General features: G+C 40.4%; 1 protein-coding gene across 2 annotated transcripts in view; it reads left to right on the top strand.

Annotated features, from left to right (window-relative positions):
• Positions 1 to 2,068: 2,068 nt before the first annotated feature.
• Positions 2,069 to 21,823, top strand: part of UBQLN1 (ubiquilin 1) — a 44,119-nt gene continuing 24,364 nt past the window's right edge. For both annotated transcript variants that reach the window (XM_043565414.1, XM_043565413.1), the window contains exon 1: positions 2,069 to 2,603. In XM_043565414.1, the coding sequence (XP_043421349.1) occupies positions 2,424 to 2,603 (180 nt within the window). In that variant the 5' untranslated portion in view covers positions 2,069 to 2,423. The remainder of the gene's footprint in view (positions 2,604 to 21,823) is intronic.

Below are 21,823 nucleotides of genomic sequence, written 5' to 3'. Positions count from 1 at the left end.
GTAGCTTGAGATGGGCCATTTTGCAAATATTTACATCAAGGAAACTGCCAAACGCTATAAATCAAAGCTTGTTTTCTGGAGAGTTGGTCATTAAACATTTACCAGCATGTCACTGCTATCTCCCCCACTTCTACTTCCCATCCAACTAGGCTCTAGGTTTTCTGAGGACAGAGACCGTGTCTTCTTTGTCTTGTATTCTCAACATACTATTTAGACATTAGTCATGCACAATTAATGTTTATAGAATAAATGAAATATGCTCTTGTAATTTTTCTCTAGACTGACCATTTAATTAAAAAAAATTATTTAGAAGAAAATACCTCAAGTAGGCATGTAGACGCTGTGGTTCCAATGAGATCCTTCCCTGTGGTTCAGATCAGATCCTATGCCTGTTTTTGTAAGTGGCTTTAGAACACAGCCACTTATTCACGTTTGTATTGTCTATGGCTGCTTTGTGCTACAGGGCAGAGGCAGAGAATGTATGCCCTGCAAAGCCTAACATACTTACTATCTAGTCTTCCCTGAAGATGTACTGATCCCTATTCATACCCCCACTGCCAACGGTTCTTTCAAAGGTAAGATTACCTCTAAAAAGTGGCATAATAATTATACTGTATATTCTTAGAAATAAATTATTTTATTTCATAAATTGTGAACATACACCATTTTTTAGAAATTAGACATAGATAATTACAGAGCAAGTTCATAAGTGCAGAGTTAGAGATAGTGATTGGTTGTCCAATGGAACTTTCTACCTTGAGAAGTAGTGATTACCTCACATCTAGACATATGCAAGTAGTCACCCTTCAGCAGAGAGCCTTGAGTAACCTCCTCACCTTATTGAACAATGCTGCCAGAAATTTAGCTGATGTCAAATGAAGTCTATATTGCAATTTATTCTTTCAGAACTTCTCTTACGCCCACATTCCAAAGGGGTTCTGCTAAAAGGTAGTCTTCACGTGACTGTTTATCCCCGGAAGAGTTGGATTGTTTAAAAACAGAAATGCAGAATGTCTTTGTATAGTTGAGTCACAGAGGGCTGTCAGGGTTTCCATTTGCGCAGTACTGATTAATAAAGTTAACGTCCTGGGTTCCATATTCCTTACAAGTCATCTTTAAAGACAAATGATGACGTCATTTCAAAATCAGAATTCTCCCGGTAAAAATAATAAACATATTTCTTATTTGTACCCATACCATGCTGAAAGCAATTTCCCAACTGCTTTTACTGACAACCAGAGTCGGAACTGCAGCAGTTAATCTAATTTGATAGACTATAAATTGAACATCTCGGCTACATTAAACTGCCCCAGTTGGATGGGCAGTCCGGGGGCACCATCCTGTTTCTGTCCCGTATCTTTTGAGGGCTGGTGTTTACAGAGAATTTGGGGCGCTCGCGCAGGGCTGTCAGGAGAGGCCACTGTCAACAGAGGTGGCCTGATCGCCAGACCGAAACGGGCTGACCCGAGGGCGGGACGCCCTGGCGGTGGGGCAATGACTCCGCAGGATTGCGCAGGGTGGCTACGGCTTCTACTCCATTTTCCCTTTCGTTATGAAGAGGATCATTCTTCCATTAACTCAGCTTCCAACTCCCGCGCACGGGGCAGTAAGATCAAGCATTTTAAATCCTACAAGTAGGCAAATGTAAAGATGTGAAGTAACAGCACACCTCGCCTGCATTTTCACTCCCCACCCGTCGAGGTACCGGCAGCGCGCACTGGTGAGGCGAGCGTGACGCCGCGGGGAGGGGCTGGGCATGGCCACCGCGGGGTATGAAGGGGGCGGGGGACACGACCTGGACCACCAGCGCGCAGGCGCACCCGCGGCTGCAGCGCCCAGTGGTCGAGCCCCCTTTCTAGTAATTTCGCTAGTCGTGAGGTCATCACAGCGCGCCGTTACAGTGCTTCCCAGAACCCCCTACCTAATTTTTTGGCGAAGGGAATGAAATGAAAAAACTGAATTCTCCCACCCCGCTTTGCTTTTAGTCCTCCATTCTGGCTGAGCCCACCGTCTGAGCAATGGAGCGGGAGAGGGAAAGTAAAGCAGCCGGAGCTGGAAGCAGGGCCGGCCGGGCATGACTCGGCGACGCCGCCAGCTGAGTTACCCGGCGTGCCCCGCGCGGCGCCGGCCGAGGGACGTGGGGGGAGGGGCGGGGAGGAGGAAGAGCGGCGGCGGCTGCGGATGTCGCTGCGACCGAGCGGCGTCTGAACACACGGCGGCTGCCGAGCGCCCGACCCGGGCCTGCGCCGGAGCCCACACCGAGCTCCGCGGCCCCTCGCCTGCCAGGGCGGCCCTGCACCCGTTGTCACTGAGGCGGCGTGCCCAGCATTCTCCACTGCCCGGGCCGGCCGGCTCTGCCGTCTGCTGGCTCCCCCTCGCTCGCCCGCTCCCTCCTGCGCGCCTGAGTCACCGCCGCCGCCGCCATGGCCGAGAGTGGTGAAAGCGGCGGCCCTCCGAGCTCCCAGGACAGCGCCGCCGCGGCCGAAGGTGCCGGCGCCCCCGCGGCCGCTGCCTCCGCGGAGCCCAAGATCATGAAAGTCACCGTGAAGACCCCGAAGGAGAAGGAGGAGTTCGCCGTGCCCGAGAATAGCTCCGTCCAGCAGGTGAGGGCCGCCCTGGCCTCGGGCCCGGGTGGGGGTGGCGGCAGGACCTCCGCCCGCGGCGGGAGGAGACGGTTTCGGAAGGGCCTGGGAGGGGATCGTCCCCCCGAGGTGCGCTCGGCCCCTCTCGCGGGTGTCTTCCCGAATTAGATCACACCCAAGTGTCTGGGTGTGCTTCTTGGGACACCGCAGAGGCTTGTGGCGGGGCCCCGCGGCCTGTTTGTGGGACGCGCCGACGCCGCTTCCCTCCGCGCCCTCCTCCTGCTCCAGCGTCTGCCGACCACCAGCCTCCTCCCCCAGCTCCCCGCCCCCCGCCGCCTCCCTCCGGCTCCTCACAAAGGAAAGGGACCACCGCCGGGCTCCGGGCGGGGTGGAGGCTGGGCTAGGGCGAGGGTTCGCTCTAGCCTCCTCTGCGGTTTTGTCTCATGAATTAAAAAAAAAAAGGGGGTGGGGGTGGAGTGCTCATTGTTTTACCTGCCTGCGGGTTTAGGCAGATTTTGGGGTGGGGAGCACGTGTACCTTTAGTTTTGCGTTTTGATTGCTGCAATTGCTACCTTTCAATCTTCAAGAAAAAAATTAACCGTGACGTAGAAATCGCTTTCAGTCTCACATCTTAATAGTACTAGGTTTGAGGAGAAAGGTGGATGACTTTCATTGGTGACTTGCTGTTTTCTTTTTAGTATATTTATCTATCATCCTTTAGGTGCTAGTCGTTGGGAAGGTTTTTGTTTGCTTTTAGAGGGATGATAGCCACGTTTTGCAGATACTAGCAGTTACAGTCGAATAAAAGAACAAAATTGGAGTTAATAGAGAATATCACCAAATAATTTACTACGTAAAATCTGTTAAGGTATACAAACTTTGCTGTTTAATTAAGAATCTTGAAGAATTCCAACAAATTTGTTTTAGCTTTTTGTTGAATATACATCTCAGAATATTTCCCATAATTGTCGAATGGATCCCTGATCATCTCAGATAATGTGAACAGGTTCTGAGGAACCAGTTCCTGAAATGTACCTATAAGTCCCCTCCCCTACCCCCCAGTGAACGATTGGGATATTGGTTTATATAGTTCTGAAAGGTGGTGTGTTTTGTAAAGCAGTAAATAGACTGTCATCAAGTGAGAAACTTTTATTACCTACTCTGAATCACCATTTTTTTTTGTATTCTATAAAAATTTCCCTTAACATTTTTGTATTTTCCAACATACAGGAAAGTTGAAAGAATTGTACAGTGAACATTCCTGATGTTCGTCACCTGCAGTTGACATTTTGCTGTATTTGCTCTATCACACAACTAATCATTTAATAGTCACTTTTATTTTTTGGATGCATTTCAGAGTAAGTTGCAAATATCATTAAATGCTTTTCACACATACATACACCTGTGTCATTCAAAGCTGTAGAACTTTATAATTCTCAAGATGTAGAACTTTATAATTGACTAGAAATTTCCTTCTTGCTCTTTGCCAGTCCCTTCAGTCACTCCCCTCCATCCACCACTGTTTTGATTTTTTTTGCCATTAGTTTTCCCTGTTCTGCAACGTCACAGAAGATTTTTTCAGTCAGCATAATGTTTTGAGATTAATTCTTGTGTGTGCTTTCAATTTCTTTTTATTGCTTTGTTTTCCACTGTATGAATACATCATAATTTCTGCAGTCTCTTGTTGAGGACTACCTGGGTTGCTTGTGGTTGGTTGCTGTGAACACCCATGTACAATTTTTGTTGTTGTTGGACAGATGCGTTTTCTCTTGTAAAATACTTAGAAGTGCAATGACTGGGTGATAGGATAGTTGTAGCTTTAGATTTATAAGCAGCCATGTTTTTAAAAAGAGCTTCTATCAACTTACAGTTCCACCAAAGGTGCTTGGGAGTTCCTGTTGCTCCACATCCCTGCCAGCATTTGATAGTGTCAGTCTTTTTCATTTTAGCTTTTCTAGTGTGTGTGTAGCCATATTATCTTTTGAAGCCCTGGGGTCTTCTTTCTAGGATTCCTAGTTCAGGTTTCTACCTTCCTACCTGCTTTCAGCATTTTATTGTATAAGCTAAGAAAAAAATCAGTATTTTATAAATAAAAAAAATCATTTAAGTCTTTTGATGATGTTCTCTCTGTAGGATTGTTTTTACATCTTGTGATGGTGAAGTTAGAATTTTAAATTCTGTGGATATTTTATTTATTAAAAAAAATTTTTTTTAATGTTTATTTATTTTGAAGGACAGAGAGACAGAGCCGTGAGCAGGGGAGGGGCAGAGAGAGAGGGAGACAGAGAATCTGAAGTGGGCTCCAGGCTCAGCTGTCAGCGCAGAGCCTGACGTGTGGCTTGAACTCACGAGCCGTGAGACCATGATCTGAACCCAAGTCGGATGCTTAACCTACCGAGCCACCCAGGTGCTCCAAATTGTGTGGAAATTTTAATTTTTCTATTCTGTCACCAAAGTAAAATTTTGATAAAATGAAAGCTTTTCCAAGCAACTTATTGTGATGGCAGTGGAATTTTTATTCTGAAAAATGCTTTATATTGAAGCAGAAAACATGATAAAAAAACACGTGACACTGCATCAAGAACCTGAAGACAAGTTGAACTGTCTTGTGGGGTCTAACTATATGTGTTAAGGAAAACACAAGAAAATATGTGAGTATAAGAAAAGCAGTTTTCAGATGATTTGTAAAATTCTACTTGAAGCACAATAAAGTATGTCATTTTGTACCTTAAATTTTTCTTAGAGGGTTTAATAGATTTAAACTATATGTTACAGATTAAAATTTGTCATTAAAATATATTTGATGATACTAAGATTCCATGTTCAGTAAAAAATTGGGAAATATTTCAAACTGAAAAATTTAATCTTAGAGATAAAGATAGAATTCTAAAAGGAGAGCATTGAAGGCATAGGTTTTCTGTCAGGCAAATTCCATATTCTACAATTTGGAATCTTTTTCAGTAAGTGTTTCTGTGTAGTGTAAATTCTGTTAGTTCATTATGCTGAAATGGTATTTATATGAATGTTCTAATAATTGGATAAAACTAAGCTTTCTGGGTCAGTTGTAAAATATGTTGTCAGGTAGTAACTAATTTTCCTGTTTTGCTCTTAGGTTCTGTTTGAGTGTGTATAACCAACAGGCAGAAACAGGATACCTTAATACAGTTGGTATTTAATATTACTTGTTTGGGGTTGATAACAACACTTTTTTAAAATTAAAGGGACATTTACTTTTCAGCGAGCAATTGAGTAATGTTTAAATTTCTAACTAAAGGTAGTTAGAATGTGAACTTACCTGTGTGTTTCAAGGTGGTTTTGTTAATAGGGGTTTACATAAGTAGATAAAAAAAAAAAATAGTTTAAGTGTGTGGTGGCACAAAGTCCCTGTGTATGAGATTATTATTCTATTAATTATTCATTTTCTGCTATCGGAAATAGTTTGAGGACCTCCAAATGTCAACAAGTGAGATGAAGTCCAGAATGGGGGTTGGGGGTGCACACACACACACGTGTGTGTGTGTGTGTGTGTGTGTGTGTGTGTGTGTGTGTGTGAATGAGTCATTAAAAATTAGTGCAGAGAATGGACAGGAGCTTCCAGGGAACATCTAACTAGCTTGTTCTGGGATTCTGTAAGCTCTCTAGGTTATAGTGTAAGATGGTGAAATACAGTTACCTGAAATATTCAGGCAGCCTATATTCAAGTTTTAGAAAACATTTTCAGGGCACCCGGGTGGCTCAGTGGTTAAGCGTCTGACTCTTGATTTTGGCTCAGGTTGTGATTTCATGGTTCATGAGATCGAGCCCCGCATTGGGCTCTGCACTGACAGCGCAGAGCCTGCTTGGAATTCTCTCTCTTCCTGTCTCTGACCTTACCCTGCTCACGTGTGGCTGCATGCGTGCTCTCTCTCTCTCTCAAAATAAAGTTAATTTTTTTCATCACTTGAAACTTTTAGAAAACTATCAGTGTAACATAAATATTGTATTGCATATAATTGAGCCTTATCTTGCTAAGGGAAATTGCAGTGTATCAGGGTCATTATTATAAACATTGAACATTATACTTTATGATGGGTCCAGAACTGTGCTGTCCACTTTGGTACTGCCAGCCCATCTGGCTGTTGAATGCTTAAAATATGGTTGAACTGATTTGGAATGTGCTGGAAGTGTTAAAATACAGCAGATTTTGAAAACCTGTGCCTGGCTTCTATCACTTAACATAATGTTTTCAAGGTTCCTTCATGTTAAAGCATTTATTAGTTCTCCCTTTTTATTGCTGAATAATATTTCACTGTGTGGGCATATATCACATTTTATTTCTCCATTCATCAGTTAATGAACATTTGGGTTGTTCTTCTTTTTGACTATTCTAAATAATGCTCTGTGAATAACTCAGAAGGTTTTGTGTGGACATGTGTTTTTGTTGAGTGTGTACCTATGAGTGGAACTGCTGGGTCATGTTGTAGCTCTATGTTTAACTTTGAGGAACTGCCAAACTATTTTCCAAAGTGGCTGTACCATTTTATATTTCCACCAGCTATGCATGAGGATTCCATTCCCTGTAACATTTGTTATTGTCTGTCTTTGATTATCACCATCCTAGTTGGCTGTGAAGTGGTATCTCATCGTGATTATTTGGCTTCCTATTGTGCAAACAGCAGTTCTCAGTGTGGTCTGGGGGGGTCCCCAATACCCTTCTAAGAGGACCATGAGATCAAAACTGTTTTCATAAGATTTCTGTTATTTGTATTTCTCACTCTAATTCTCTCAAAAATCAACAACACTTTTTCAGAAGCTGTAAGATGTGGGATGTTGCAACAGATGTGAAAATCCAGTTGTCTTCTGTTATGAGACTAAAGTAATCTGCAAAAATTTAAAACTATGCTACTCTTCACACTGGGGAAATATAGTTACTTTTTATAAGAATGTTATTTATATTGACATGTAATGAATTTATTATTTTTAAATGAATATTTAAAGATGCCTCAGTTTTAATTTTTAATATAGCAAACATCAGTAGATATAACCTGCATAAGCAAAAACTCAGGTTTCAAATTTACAAAGTGGTATATCCTAAACCAAAAATCGTTATAAGGAGAGCATCTAATAGATTAAATAGGTACTTACAACATTGAGGATTGACTCCACCAAGTTGTCATTTCCTCTTGCCTAGAAACTTACAGTAGCTTGTTGGTGAGTCTCCCCACTTCTCTGGCTGCTCCCTCCCAGACATTCATTCACTCCTACAGCAGTCTCTGAAAAAAACATTAATCAGATCATGTTACCCTCTACTTGAAACTAATAGCTCCCCATTGATCTTAGACTTTCATAACATGGCCTTGAGGCCCTATGTGCTCTCCTGCCAGGAGAGCACACCCCTGATCCTATACTCTTCATTGACCCAGAGTTGGTAGGAAATGGTCAGGTGGGGATTTTTCTCTTCCACAGCTGTCAGCAACATCGAGTTCTACCTACCTCTCCATTCTGATGTGTTCTTTCCTCCTTGGTAGCTTGACTCTTGTCATACCGACTTTTTAGTTCCTTGACCGTGTTGTTACATTTTTTTCCCTGCCTCAGGACTTTGCAGTTTGTTCTTGCTACCTGGAATGCCTCCTACTCTGCCTCTTCCCACTCATCCCTTAATTTCCATGCAAAGATCACTTTCTCAGAGAAGTATCCTTGATTGTCTAGACTAGATTGGTATTCCCTGTTGTATTTTTTCACAGCACTCTGTTTTTTGATCGTAATTCATCAAAATTTAGTATTTATGTGATTATTTGATCAATGCTTGTTTCTAAAACTAAAACTAAAGACAATGTGTGATTGTTCATCATTGTTATCAAAGCCTAGCACATAGTTTGGACTCAGTAAATATTTGTTTACAAATGAATCTAGACCATTATGCACATTAATAGGTATTTAATAATAGCTGCCAGTTATTGAGCCTTTATTGGGTGCAGTATATACATAACCTCATGGCTTCCTGCCCTTCTCACAGCTTTGTCTTAAACTGCTCTTCTCTTAGGTTACCACTTTCCAAGCACAACTCTTGAGTGCTTCAGAATGTTCCACTTGTTTCTGGTTGCTGGAACGTATTTCTTCTACAATAGCTTTTCTCAGCTGATCATCTCCATCTGAACCACAGAACACAGAATGACTGTTGTGTGATTATCCATTTTTCTCAAAGATTGTTCACAAGTAATACAATTTTAAATGCATAGGAAAGAAGTTAGTACAGTCAGTGGTGTGCTGGCAAATGTTTGTCAACCACTTCTTCAGGAAAGTCAGCACTGAATTGTAGTTTGCTGATTATCACGGTGTAAATACTCTTACCCTGTCAGAAATTAAGCTACCAATATTAAAACTGGCTCTCAAAATTCCTGAAAACTTAGCAGTCTGAGCTGGTAGGAGCTATTGATTATAGTGGATAGATAACCTTAAGTTATATGGATACCTGCCTTAAGGTGTCTATATGGTGCTTTAAGGTATCTCTATATAAATGGAGGCACAACTATACTGGGCCTTCATGTCCATTTGCTTATGTTATTATTTACGATTGCTTTCAGAGTGACCATATAATCCACAGAACTGAAAATATTTATTCTCTAGCCCTCTACAGAAAGTTTGCTGACGTCTGCCTTAAGTCATTAGGGCTTACTATTCTAGATCTTGTCATGTTAGTGCTCAAAACCTTTCTCACTAGAAAATTTTACCATGGCTTAAGTATAGTTCAGTAGAAATTTAATGTAAGCCTCATGTAACTTAAATTTTTCATAGTCACTTAAAAGAATAGTGAGAATTTTTTTTATTGTGGTTAAAATACACTTAACCATTTTTTTTTTTAATTTTTTTTTTTCAACATTTATTTATTTTTGGGACAGAGAGAGACAGAGCATGAACGGGGGAGGGGCAGAGAGAGAGGGAGACACAGAATCGGAAACAGGCTCCAGGCTCCGAGCCATCAGCCCAGAGCCTGACGCAGGGCTCGAACTCACGGACCGCGAGATCGTGACCTGGCTGAAGTCGGACGCTTAACCGACTGCGCCACCCAGGCGCCCCATTGGCAACATTTTTAACATGTGATATAATACTTGCTTCCCTAGATTGTTTGGAGGGTTTCATGAGATAATATGTATAAAGTACTTGGCTCAGAGTTACATGCTCTACTTGTATTGGTTTCATTCCTCCTTCACCCTTTTGTTAGCTAGTGAATGGAGTCTTAATTTTTTACAGTAGAAGGAAGCTTTAATAGTATCCTAGCATGTGAATAGTCGAACATTTAGTTTGCTATTCTTTGTCAGATTTAAATCATAGAAACTCTTTAAAATATTTTATGTATTTTATGTAAAATATTTTATGTGTATTTTATGGATAATGTATCATATTTATGGCTGAGTGTTCAATTTTATAAGAAGGTGCCCTTTTCCTATGTAGTTGTCTGTGTCTCTCGTTATTTCTCATACTTGACATCTTTGTGTAAGATTTATGCAATGTTTTTTAATGAGAATACTAACAAGGTTACTCAGACAGACATCAGGTATTTGGAGAGATAACTGGATGAGCTATTACATAAGATGATTTATTGAATATGGAGTTTTTTCAAGAGATCTTAGCAATATTGAATGAGGAACTGATTGAAAGACTTGGTGACTTAGAAAACAAATAGCAAATGTTTGAATGCAGTATATTATTAGATAACTAGAAAATTCTTGCTGAATGCTATTAGTATGTGGTTCTGCAAGAAATACAATTAATATGTATGTTTTAGTATTCAGAGTTTCTTTGTAAAGGTTGCAAAGTGTTTCTACTTGCCCCGCCCCCCCCCCCCCCCCCCCCCCCCCCCCCCCCCCCCGTAAAAGGCAAGGTTCGATTGTGGGATATTTGTAAAGGATGATAGTTTTTCTTTTAGCCAACTTAAAATCAGATTAACTTAATTTTAAATGGTTATAATTCAGTTTATACTCACATAATTGGGTTAGAATGTAGAGTGCGTGTGAGTACTCTGCCCTCAGGCATTTTACATATATCTCTTAATTCTCCCAGCAACCCTGCAGAATAAATATTACCTCCATTTTACTGATAAGGAAACCTCAGGTCAGAGTGTCCTCAAGGTAACAACTTGTAAGTGGCAAAACCAAGATTTGAATTCAGGTCTAAATGTTTCAAAAACATTCTTTGTTTCTTACCAGTTTGTTCCCTCCCCTCACTGCAAGTGTGTGTGTGTGTGTGTGTGTGTGTGTGTATGTGTGTGTGTGTGTGTGCGCGCGCGAGCGAGAGAGAGAGAGAGAGAGAGAGAGAGAGAGAGAGAGAGATTTTCTTCCTCCAGTCAGTCAAGAACAGGGAATCAAGTGAAGTGGGCCCTGAACAGCTGAGATTGTTCTCATAAAAGTTGATATACTAAAGCATACATTTTCATTTCAGATTATCTCAGCATTCTATTTTATATGGGTTTCTAATTCTTGATTACCTATTTGCCTCTTGCTCCCCTTAAAAATAGCAAATTTAGAGGGAAGAGGAGGTATGCTGTCAAGCTAAGAACTGACAGCCTGGTAAAAAAGCAGATACAGGACACCTTAAGAGTGAATCTGGAACAGTATCACTGTATTGCAGAACAGCAATTGATATATGCAGCAGTAACTCAGCACTATCAAAAAGTTTCATTATATTCAGTAGAATGTAAAATAATTTTGGTGATCACACAGGGGTAAACTTCGGTTAGCTGGATAATCGATAACATCTGTCTTTGGATGATGTTGAGAGAAGTGGCTCCCGACTGTTTTGTACATGCTGGGTTGATTTCAAACCATTAACTTAAATTACTTACTTGATTTTGATTCTACTGGTTATTGGGAAAATGTCTAGTACTTCAGGTTTTCAACTGTTTGGCCCATTGGTTATTACTGTAGGTTGTCAGTGCAAGAACAGAATAGGAAACTTACAGGAAATATGGATCCTTAGAGGCCTATTCTAGCATATATTTTTCATTTTGAGTTAGTGGTTGCCACGTGGGCCTAAGGACAAAAATAGGAATATCTATCTATCTAGTTTAGAAATAACTAAAGGAAATTACAAAAATCTTTCCTTTATGGTTAAGATTCTTCCCTAGATAGATGGAAGCATTTTATATAATTTGTTGCATAAGTTTTATGTTGCTGCAGAGGAATAATATCTGTGGACTGTCTAAAACAGCTTTGACAATTTTCAAGATTGCTATTTTTTTCTTCTTTTTTTTAATGTTTATTTTTGAGAGAGAGACAGAGACAGAGACTGAGCACAAGTGGGGGAGGGGCTGAGGGAGAGGAGACACAGAATCCGAAGCAGGCTCCAGGCTCCAAGCTGTCAGCATAGAGCCCAACATGGGGCTTGAGCTCACGAACCATGAGAACATGACCTGAGCCATGAGAACATGACCTGAGCCGAAGTCGGACGCTTAACCGACTGAGCCACCCAGGCGCCCTCCCCCCCTTTTTTTTCTGTCAATAGTGTTTAGTCTCTGATTTTCTCTTGTTCAGTAAAAGTGTGATATAATAAATAAAACAGACATGGAGGTAAAAGTTCAAATGTTAGAAATGTTTTTGGAAATTTTGAAGCCACTATAAGCTGAAACTATTTCCCTCTACCTAAATGGTTCAGAATAAGAGTTTAAGGAAATCTGAAGTATGCAGAGTTTGGGCCTTTCTATAAAAACATAACATTGTTTACATTGATCATATTTAGATTATAGTTTTCTAAAATACAGCATAGAGTATTGGAAAAGCATATCATATCTATTTGAAATGGTACAATTAAAAGTAAGGTTTATTCACTTTTTTTTTTTATGAAATTTATTGACAAATTGGTTTCCATACAACACCCAGTGCTCATCCCAAAAGGTGCCCTCCTCAATACCCATCACCCACCCTTCCCTCCCTCCCACCCCCCATCAACCCTCAGTTCTCAGTTTTTAACAGTCTCTTATGCTTTGGCTGTCTCCCACTCTAACCTCTTTTTTTTTTTTTTCCTTCCCCTCCTCCATGGGTTTCTGTTGAGTTTCTCAGGATCCACATAAGAGTGAAACCATATGGTATCTGTCTTTCTCTGTATGGCTTATTTCACTTAGCATCACGCTCTCCAGTTCCATCCACGTTGCTACAAAAGGCCATATTTCATTTTTTCTCATTGCCACGTAGTACTCCATTGTGTATATAAACCACGATTTCTTTATCCATTCATCAGTTGATGGACATTTAGGCTCTTTCCATAATTTGGCTATTGTTGAGAGTGCTGCTATGAACATTGGGGTACAAGTGGCCCTATGCATCAGTGCTCCTGTATCCCTTGGATAAATTCCTAGCAGTGCTATTGCTGGGTCATAGGGTAGGTCTATTTTTAATTTTCTGAGGAACCTCCACACTGCTTTCCAGAGTGGCTGCACCAATTTGCATTCCCACCAACAGTGCAAGAGGGTTCCCGTTTCTCCACATCCTCTCCAGCATCTATAGTCTCCTGATTTGTTCATTTTGGCCACTCTGACTGGCGTGAGGTGATACCTGAATGTGGTTTTGATTTGTATTTCCCTGATAAGGAGCGACGCTGAACATCTTTTCATGTGCCTGTTGGCCATCCGGATGTCTTCTTTAGAGAAGTGTCTATTCATGTTTTCTGCCCATTTCTTCACTGGGTTATTTGTTTTTCGGGTGTGGAGTTTGGTGAGCTCTTTATAGATTTTGGATACTAGCCTTTGTCTGATATGTCATTTGCGAATATCTTTTCCCATTCCGTTGGTTGCCTTTTAGTTTTGTTGGTTGTTTCCTTTGCAGTGCAGAAGCTTTTTATCTTCATAAGGTCCCAGTAATTCACTTTTGCTTTTAATTCCCTTGCCTTTGGGGATGTGTCGAGTAAGAGATTGCTACGGCTGAGGTCAGAGAGGTCTTTTCCTGCTTTCTCCTCTAAGGTTTTGATGGTTTCCTGTCTCACATTCAGGTCCTTTATCCATTTTGAGTTTTTGTGAATGGTGTGAGAAAGTGGTCTAGTTTCAACCTTCTGCATGTTGCTGCCCAGTTCTCCCAGCACCATTTGTTAAAGAGACTGTCTTTTTTCCATTGGATGTTCTTTCCTGCTTTGTCAAAGATGAGTTAGCCATATGTTTGTGGGTCTAGTTCTGGGGTTTCTATTCTATTCCATTGGTCTATGTGTCTGTTTTTGTGCCATATTCACTTTTGTTTTAAATGGAATGGCAGGCAGCTGAATTGAATTGTTAATTCCTTGGTTTTTGCTAGTTTATTCCAAGCTTTGGATAATTTACTCAGAATAGTCACTTCAGTCTTCTGTAAAATTACATTAGTCTTCTAGTTGGGTTCATAGTGGTTCTGATGTCTCAGTTGTTTGACATTGGTTCAAAATTTACAATTTATTTTTATAAGAACTGGATTATAATTGATAGATTCTACAGTTTCCCTTTGTCTAGTACCAGAGGTATAGTTGAACTCTCTCACCATTTCTAACATGATGTTTTCCAAGTTTGACTATGAAGTGCTATGAACTCCTACTACAATTGCCTTAGTTGCCCCTGAGAACCAAGAGTTCCATGAGATTGGAGGATCCTATTTCAACAGTGCTGGAATTCTGTAAGAGAAAGTGTTTGTTTATGGGTCTGTCAGGACTCGTTTGGTTTCTGGGGGTTTTGTTGTGAGGATTGAATGAGATAATGTGTGTATAGTGCCAGGCACATTTTTGCTGCTTAATCAAATAATGATTCATGTAAATGCTTTTTCAACTGTGTATCATGCATCTGGTCTGTCCAGAAAGCTCTGATTATCCTTCAGATACTGACATTAGGAGGATTCCAGTCCTTAAATATTATAAGGGCTCAACTGAACTATTCACTGCTGTTCTTTAAGCTTTTGAGGTTATGGCTCTTTTGTATCACCTGTCTTAACTGTCTCTGCCAGATAATGATGCTCACAGGCAACACCATGTCTTATTTTGGGGTGATCGTCTCTGTTGTGATTTCCATGTCTTGTATCTGGTCCACTGCCTAAAACTAGAGCATCTTCATCTTCAGTTCCTTTCAGATAACCTACCACAGACAAGGTATATATGTTAGTTATGTTAGCTTCCTGGCCAGTTGAGTCATTTGAAATTGGAGTGCCCAGGAAAATTGGTCTCCTGTGTTTTGATTTCTTTCTGTTTCTTAGTGTAGGGTATTCACAATCAACTATTATACCTATTTTTAATTGTTGTATAGTACAGAAGAATGCACCCATCATGAATGTACAGTTCCATGTATTAGTACAAAGGTCCAAACCCGCAGAAGTCACCTTGTGATCCCTTACAGCCACCACCTCCCAGAGGTAACTACTATCCTCACTTTTGACATTATGGATTTTGTCTCTCCCTTTATAAAAATTTTATATATAAATGAAATCACACAATTTATCTTTATTTGTGATTGGGTTTGCTCTGCATTGAGGGATCCATGATGACATGTGGCTGTAGTTCATTTGTTGTCATTGTGTGTAATATCTTAAGTATACCACAGTTCTGTAGTTAAAGCACAGTTGGATTGTGTAATGTTTTTGGCTAATAACAAAGAATACTGGTTTGAGCTTCCTTGAACATGTCTGTTGGTGTACCTGTGGACACATAATTTGTTAGATAAAATACCATAAGTGAAATTGTTGCGTCAGTAGGGTAAGCATAGGTTCAGCTTCTACTTCAAAATATTTTTCCAAAACATACCAATTTATGTTTCTGCCTGTAATGTATGTGGATTCCACATCCTCTACAACACTTTCCTGGCCTTTTGAGTCGAATCATCCTGTGAGTGTATCACTGGTTTTAATTTGAAGTTACCTGATTGTTAATTAATTAGGATAAGTACCTTTTCCTGTGTGCTAGCCATTTAGCTTTTATTTTGTGAGTTCTCGTTTTAGTTTCTTGATAATTTTTTAATTGGGTTTTGACTTGTTGATTTGTACACGTCCTGTATGAAGTCTGGATTCAAGCTCTCTTGATTGTTGGTGTTTTAGGTATTTTCTCTCTGTTGCTTATCTGATAATGATAGTTCAATTTATTTTGCCTTTTCTTTTTTAGTGTTTATTTTTGAGAGACAGGGACAGAGCATGAGTAGGGGAGGGGCGTAGAGAGAGGGAGACACAGAATCTGAAACAGGCTCCAGGCTCAGAGCTGTCAGCACAGAGCCTGACGCAGGGCTTGAACCCACGACCGTGGGATCGTGACCCAAGCTGAAGTCTGGTGCTTAACCATCTGAGCCAGCCAGGCACCCCTGCCTTTTTTTTTTTTTAATGGTTACATCTTTTTGGGTACCACTTAGGAAATCTTTTACAGTTGTACCAGAACTTTATTGACTTCTCTTGTTGGTACTATTTTATTGCACGATAGTGTTTAAAAAAAATTTTTTTTTTAACGTTTATTTATTTTTGAGACAGGGAGAGACAGATCATGAACAGGGGAGGGTCAAAGAGAGGGAGACACAGAATATGAAGCAGGCTCCAGGCTCTGAGCTCTCAGCACAGAGCCCGACGCGGGGCTAGAACTCACAGACCAAGAGAGATCAAGACCTGAGTTGAAGTTGGATGCTTAACCGACTGAACCACCCAGGCACTCCTGCACTATAGTGTTTAATTTGCATGTGGTCATAGTACATGCTTGGTTTAACTTGAAATATGTTGACTTGCTTTATGGCAGAGTATATGGTCTAATTTTATAAATTTACTTAAAAAGGATGTATATTCTGCATTTGTTGAGTGCAGTGTTCTATATGTTACAGTTAGGTCATTTGTTAATTATGTTCAAATCTTTTTAACTTTTTTTTTTTTTTTTTGGCCTGTTTTCTATCAGTTACTGAGGTAAATGTGCTGAGATCTTATTGTACTACTTTTGGACTTGTCTGTTTTTCTTTTATACTTTTAAAGCTTTATCTTGTGAGTTTAACACTTCAGCATGTTGAAATGACCTAGTTGCTTTTGTATTAAAGCCTGTTTTGTTGATTAGAATAGCCTCAGTAACTTTCTTTGGTTACACCCATTCTTTGTATTTTTTCTTTACAGTTTTGGTATATCACTTTTAAGCAACGTGAAGTTGTTTAAAAAACATTTTTTTTTTTTAATATTTATTTATTTTGGGGAGACAGAGATGGAGTGCAAGCAGGGGAGGGGCAGATAGAGACACACACAGAATCTGCAGCATGCTCCTCCTGGGTCTGAGCTGCAGCACAGAGCCTGACGCAGGGCTCAAACCCACAAAGCGCGGGATCATGACCTGAGCTGAAGTCGGGCGCTCAACTGACTGAGCCACCCACGTGCCCCAACATGAAGTTGTTTTTAAATCCAGTCTTGTTGTCTTTTTAACATACTGTCTGTTAATGTAATTGCTGCTAAATTTGGTTTACATTTACCATTATACTGTTTGATTTTTATTTTTCCTGTTTGTTTTATACTGTTTTTTTTTTATTTTGTTTTGTATTATTTCGTTTATCCCCTTTATTAGGTTGGTAGATGTAAGCCTTTTTTTACTATTCTTCTAGTAGTTATTCTAGAGATTATTTTATGCATTTTAATTTATAAAATGTCTAAATTGTTAAGTACTTGTACTTCTTCCCAGTTAGTGCAAGGACCTTAGAACAGTTGAGCTCCATTTAACGCACCTCTGGACTAGACTTGACTTTCTTATAACACAAGGCTGTATTATTAGTGCTTTATACAACCAATTTTCATTTTGATTTACTGGTGTATATATCCTTTCCAATTTTTATTCCTTCATTTAGGATCATTTTCTTCTGTCTGAGAAACACATTAACATTTCCTGTAGTCTGTGTATGCCAGGTAACAAAATCTGTTTTTGTGTGTCTGAAAATGTTTTATTTTGAGGGATTTTTTTTTTTTTTTTACTGTATGTAAAGTTTTAGGCCTGTTATAGTTTTCTTTGTAAATTTTTAATTTTTTTAATTATGGGTGATTTCAAGTCAAAGGAGTAGATACAACAATAAGTTACACCTTCAGGAATCCTGTACTCAGCTTTGACTGTTGATCTTAAAGGCAGTCTTGTTTCAGGTATACTTTCCCTTAAGGTACCTCCCTCTTCCTCATCATTTTGATGCCTCTCTCATGTATTATATTATTTCATCCCTTAATATTTCAGCATGTATCTCTAAAAAATAAGGAGCCTTTTTAAAAGACATCAATACATTATCCTGCCTTACCAATGAATAATTCCTTAATTTAATCAGTTCAAAATTTCCCTATTGTCACAAAATGATTTTTTAGCATAATGATACCATGAATTTATTACATTTTTTTACTTTTTTCAACAAATTTTATCTTTTAGAGCAGTTTTATATTGAGTGGAAAGTAAAGGTTCCATAACCCCTGCTCCCCCTCACCCCCCGCACTCCATAGTAGTACATTTGTTACAATTTATGGACCTCAACTGACACATATCACCTAAAGTCTGTACTTTAAGATTCACTCTTGGTGTTTTTACATTCTGTGGGTTTTGACAAATGTGTAATGACAGGTACTCTGCCTATTCATCTTCCTTTCCTAACCCCTAGCAACCACTGATCGTCATAATTTTGCCTTTTCTAGAATGTCGTATTGTTGGAATTATACAGTATGTGGCTCTTCAGATTGGCTGTTTTGACTTGCTAATATGCATTTAAGTTTCCTTTATGTCTTTTCATGATTTTATAAATACATATCTATTTAGCACTGAAGAACATTCCATTGTTTGGATATCCCACAGTTTATTTATTCACCTGAAGAGTATCTTGGTTGTTGCTGAGTTTTGACAGTAATGAATAAAACTATAAACATCTCTTTGCAGGTTTTTTGTGTGGACATAAGTTTGCAGCTTTTATCATTTGTCAATACTTCTTAGCTTCTGATTTTCTCCTTTTGTGTGGACATAAGTTTTTAACTTCCTTGAGTAAATGCCAAGGAGCACAATTGCTGGATCAAATGGTAAGAGTATTGTTTGGCTTTATAAGAAGCTGCCAAACTGTCTTCCAAAGTGACTAAACCAAATGGTACATCATCAGCATGAATGAGTTCCTGTTCTACATCCTTGCTTGCAATAAGAGTATGGTGCGATCTCCTTGTTTTATATTTTAGTTCCCTAATAGCATATGATGTGGAATATCTTTCACAGGCTTGTTTGCATTTTGTATTATCATCTTTGGTGAGGTATCAAAGTCTTCTGCCCCCTTTTTTTTTAATTGGGGTATTTTAATTGGTTGTTATGTTGAGTTTTAGTTCTTCATATATTTTGGATAACAGTCCTTTATCTGATGGATCTTTTGCAGATAATTTTTGTCAGTCTGGTTTGTTTTCTCATTTGCTTAAAAAGACTTCTTGGGGGGCGCATGGGTGGCTAAGTCGGTTAAGCGTCTGACTCTTGATTTCAGCTCAGGTCATGATCTCCTGGTTCATGAGTTTCAGCCCCATGTCTGGCTCTGACCTTGACAGTGTGGAACCTGCTTGAGATTCTCTCTCTGCCTTTCCCCAGCTTTCGCTGTCTTTCTCTCTCCCTCCCTCTCCCTCTCCCTCTCCCTCCCCCCTCCCCCCTCCCCCTCCCTCTCCCTCTCTCTTCCTCTCCCTCTCCCTTTCTCCCTTTCTCCCCCCCTCCCTCCCCCTCTCCCTCTCTCTCCCTCCCTCTCCCTCCCAAAATAAAGAGATTTCTTTCTGAAGTGGGATGTGGGTAAAGCTCATACATTGCAAGGGACTGATAAATTGCTTGTTTTTGTTGTTTTTCTTTTCCAGTATCTATGCCATTCTTTCTTTTCCTGCCTTGTTGCCTCTACTGGGACTTTCAATACTATGTTGAGTAGAGTAGGGGTGATTGAGTGTTGAGTAAAGTAGTGGTGATTGTGGTGGTAGTGGTGATTCGGGGCAGGGGGGGACATCCTTGCTTTGTTCCTGATCTTAGTGGGAAAGCATTCAGTTGTTCACTGTTAAGTATGATGTTAACTGCAGATATTTCCTACATGCACTTTATCAGGTCTAAGTGGTTCCCTTTTATTCCTTTTTTGTTGTTGATTTTTAATTTTTAAAAAAAAAATTTTTTTTTTCAACGTTTATTTATTTTTGGGACAGAGAGAGACAGAGCATGAATGGGGGAGGGGCAGAGAGAGAGGGAGACACAGAATCGGAAACAGGCTCCAGGCTCTGAGCCATCAGCCCAGAGCCCGACGCGGGGCTCGAACTCCCGGACTGCGAGATCGTGACCTGGCTGAAGTCGGACGCTTAACCGACTGCGCCACCCAGGCGCCCCAAATTTTTTAAATGTTTTAAAATTTATTTTTGAGAGAGAGAGAGAGAGAGAGACAAAGCATGAGCGGGGGAGGGGCAGAGAGCAAGGAGACACAGAATCTGAACTAGGTTCCAGGCTCTGAGCAATCAGCACAGAGCTTGACGAGGGGCTTGAACTCATGAACCGTGAGATCATGACCTGAGCTGAAGTCGGACGCTTAACCGACTGAGCCACCCAGGAACCCCTCCAGGGTTTTTTTTATTACCCAATTTATGGTCTATCTTGGTGAGTGTTCCTTGTGCACTTAAAATTTCATCTACAGGTTTTTCTTTGCTTTTTCCTCCTTAGCAACTTATTTGTTGAGGACTTTTTGCATGTGTGTTGTATCCTTTTGATGACATTTAATATGTTTCTTTATCTACATTTTTGGGGAGCATCTGTTATACCTAGAGCAGGCAGTGGTCCTTACACTTAAGTGTACATCAGAATCATCTGGGAAGTTTGTTAGATTATAGATTGCTGAGCCCCATCCCTGGGGTTTCTGATTTGGTTAATATGGGGTGGGGACTGAGAATGTGCATTTCCACCAAGTTAACCTAGTACTAGTGAATGCTGCTCATCTGCGGACAGAACTTTCAGAACTATAGCCCTGGTGCAGTTTTGCGACCTTGTCATTAGTGACATTTTGAATTGGATAGTTCTTTGTTGTTGGTGCTGCCCTGGGCATTGTAGGGTGTTTAGCAGCATGTCTGGTCTCTACCCACCAGGCGCCAGTGGTACTGACCCTTATTGTGACAAGCAGAAATGTTTTCAGACTTTGTCAAATGTGTCCCAGGGTTGATAGGGACACTCACCCCCATTGGGTACCACTGCTATAGGGTAACTGGGAAGAACTCTTATGTCCGTATCTGTAAGTTTTTTTCTTTTATAATAGTTAGATTCTCCTTGGAGACACTATAATATTATAGTCTTCCTGCCTGATGGTGAAGGCCCCCCTCCCTGCATTGTCTCATCGATGTGAAGTGAAGGGGGAAAGACTGAGCATGTAGTATGTCTGCGTTTAATCTTCATTTAAAAAAAATTTTTTTTTTCAACGTTTATTTATTTTTGGGACAGAGAGAGACAGAGCATGAACGGGGGAGGGGCAGAGAGAGAGAGGGAGACACAGAATTGGAAACAGGCTCCAGGCTCTGAGCCATCAGCCCAGAGCCTGATGCGGGGCTCGAACTCCCGGACTGCGAGATCGTGACCTGGCTGAAGTCGGACGCTTAACCGACTGCGCCACCCAGGAGCCCCTAATCTTCATTTTAGTATGTACTCCTGCTTTCAGTGTGCCTTGTGCGTTCTTTAGTCCAAGGACTTTGTTCCCTTTCTAGAGAGGAAGAAAATCCTCCAGTCTTTTGTTGGGCTTGAGGAAGCAATTGCTTGCTTAGAGTATGTGTCTTGTTTCTGAGGCTTTGAAGTAATCATCATTGTTTTAAGCCTTAGGCATCTCTCACTTCATTACCCCCTGCCCTCAGCTTCTGGGGGTACCAGTATTGGTCTTCTGGGAATTCTACATATGCTGGGGACTGATCTAGCTATTAGCTTTCTGCATTGCCAGTTCAGGGTTCAGTTCTCTTGGGTCTGCTAAATTAATTGACCCAGGTGCCCAGCTGATGTCCAGCTTTAAAATTGTCTTCCATTTGAGACTAAAAGGTCTCAGTTTGTTCTGTCATCTCTTTTTGCTAATCCTATCTCTGAAAGAGATTTGTATCTGGACTACATAAAGAATTTTTGCAACTCCTAAATAAAAAGACAAGTCAGTTTCAAAAAGGGCAAAGAATTTGGATAGTTCTCTAAAGAAAATATATAAGTAAGCACATGAACAGATATTCAGTGTCATTAGCTATCAGGAGAGTGCCAATCAACACCACCAGGATGGCTATAATTAAAAAGTCAGGTAATAAATATTGGTGAGGATGTGGAGAGATTGAATCCTTATACACTACTGG

Source organism: Prionailurus bengalensis, chromosome D4 (genome assembly GCF_016509475.1).
Source record: "Prionailurus bengalensis isolate Pbe53 chromosome D4, Fcat_Pben_1.1_paternal_pri, whole genome shotgun sequence".
In the NCBI taxonomy this organism is placed as follows: domain Eukaryota; kingdom Metazoa; phylum Chordata; class Mammalia; order Carnivora; family Felidae; genus Prionailurus; species Prionailurus bengalensis.
This window is presented reverse-complemented; position numbering and strand designations above follow the sequence as displayed.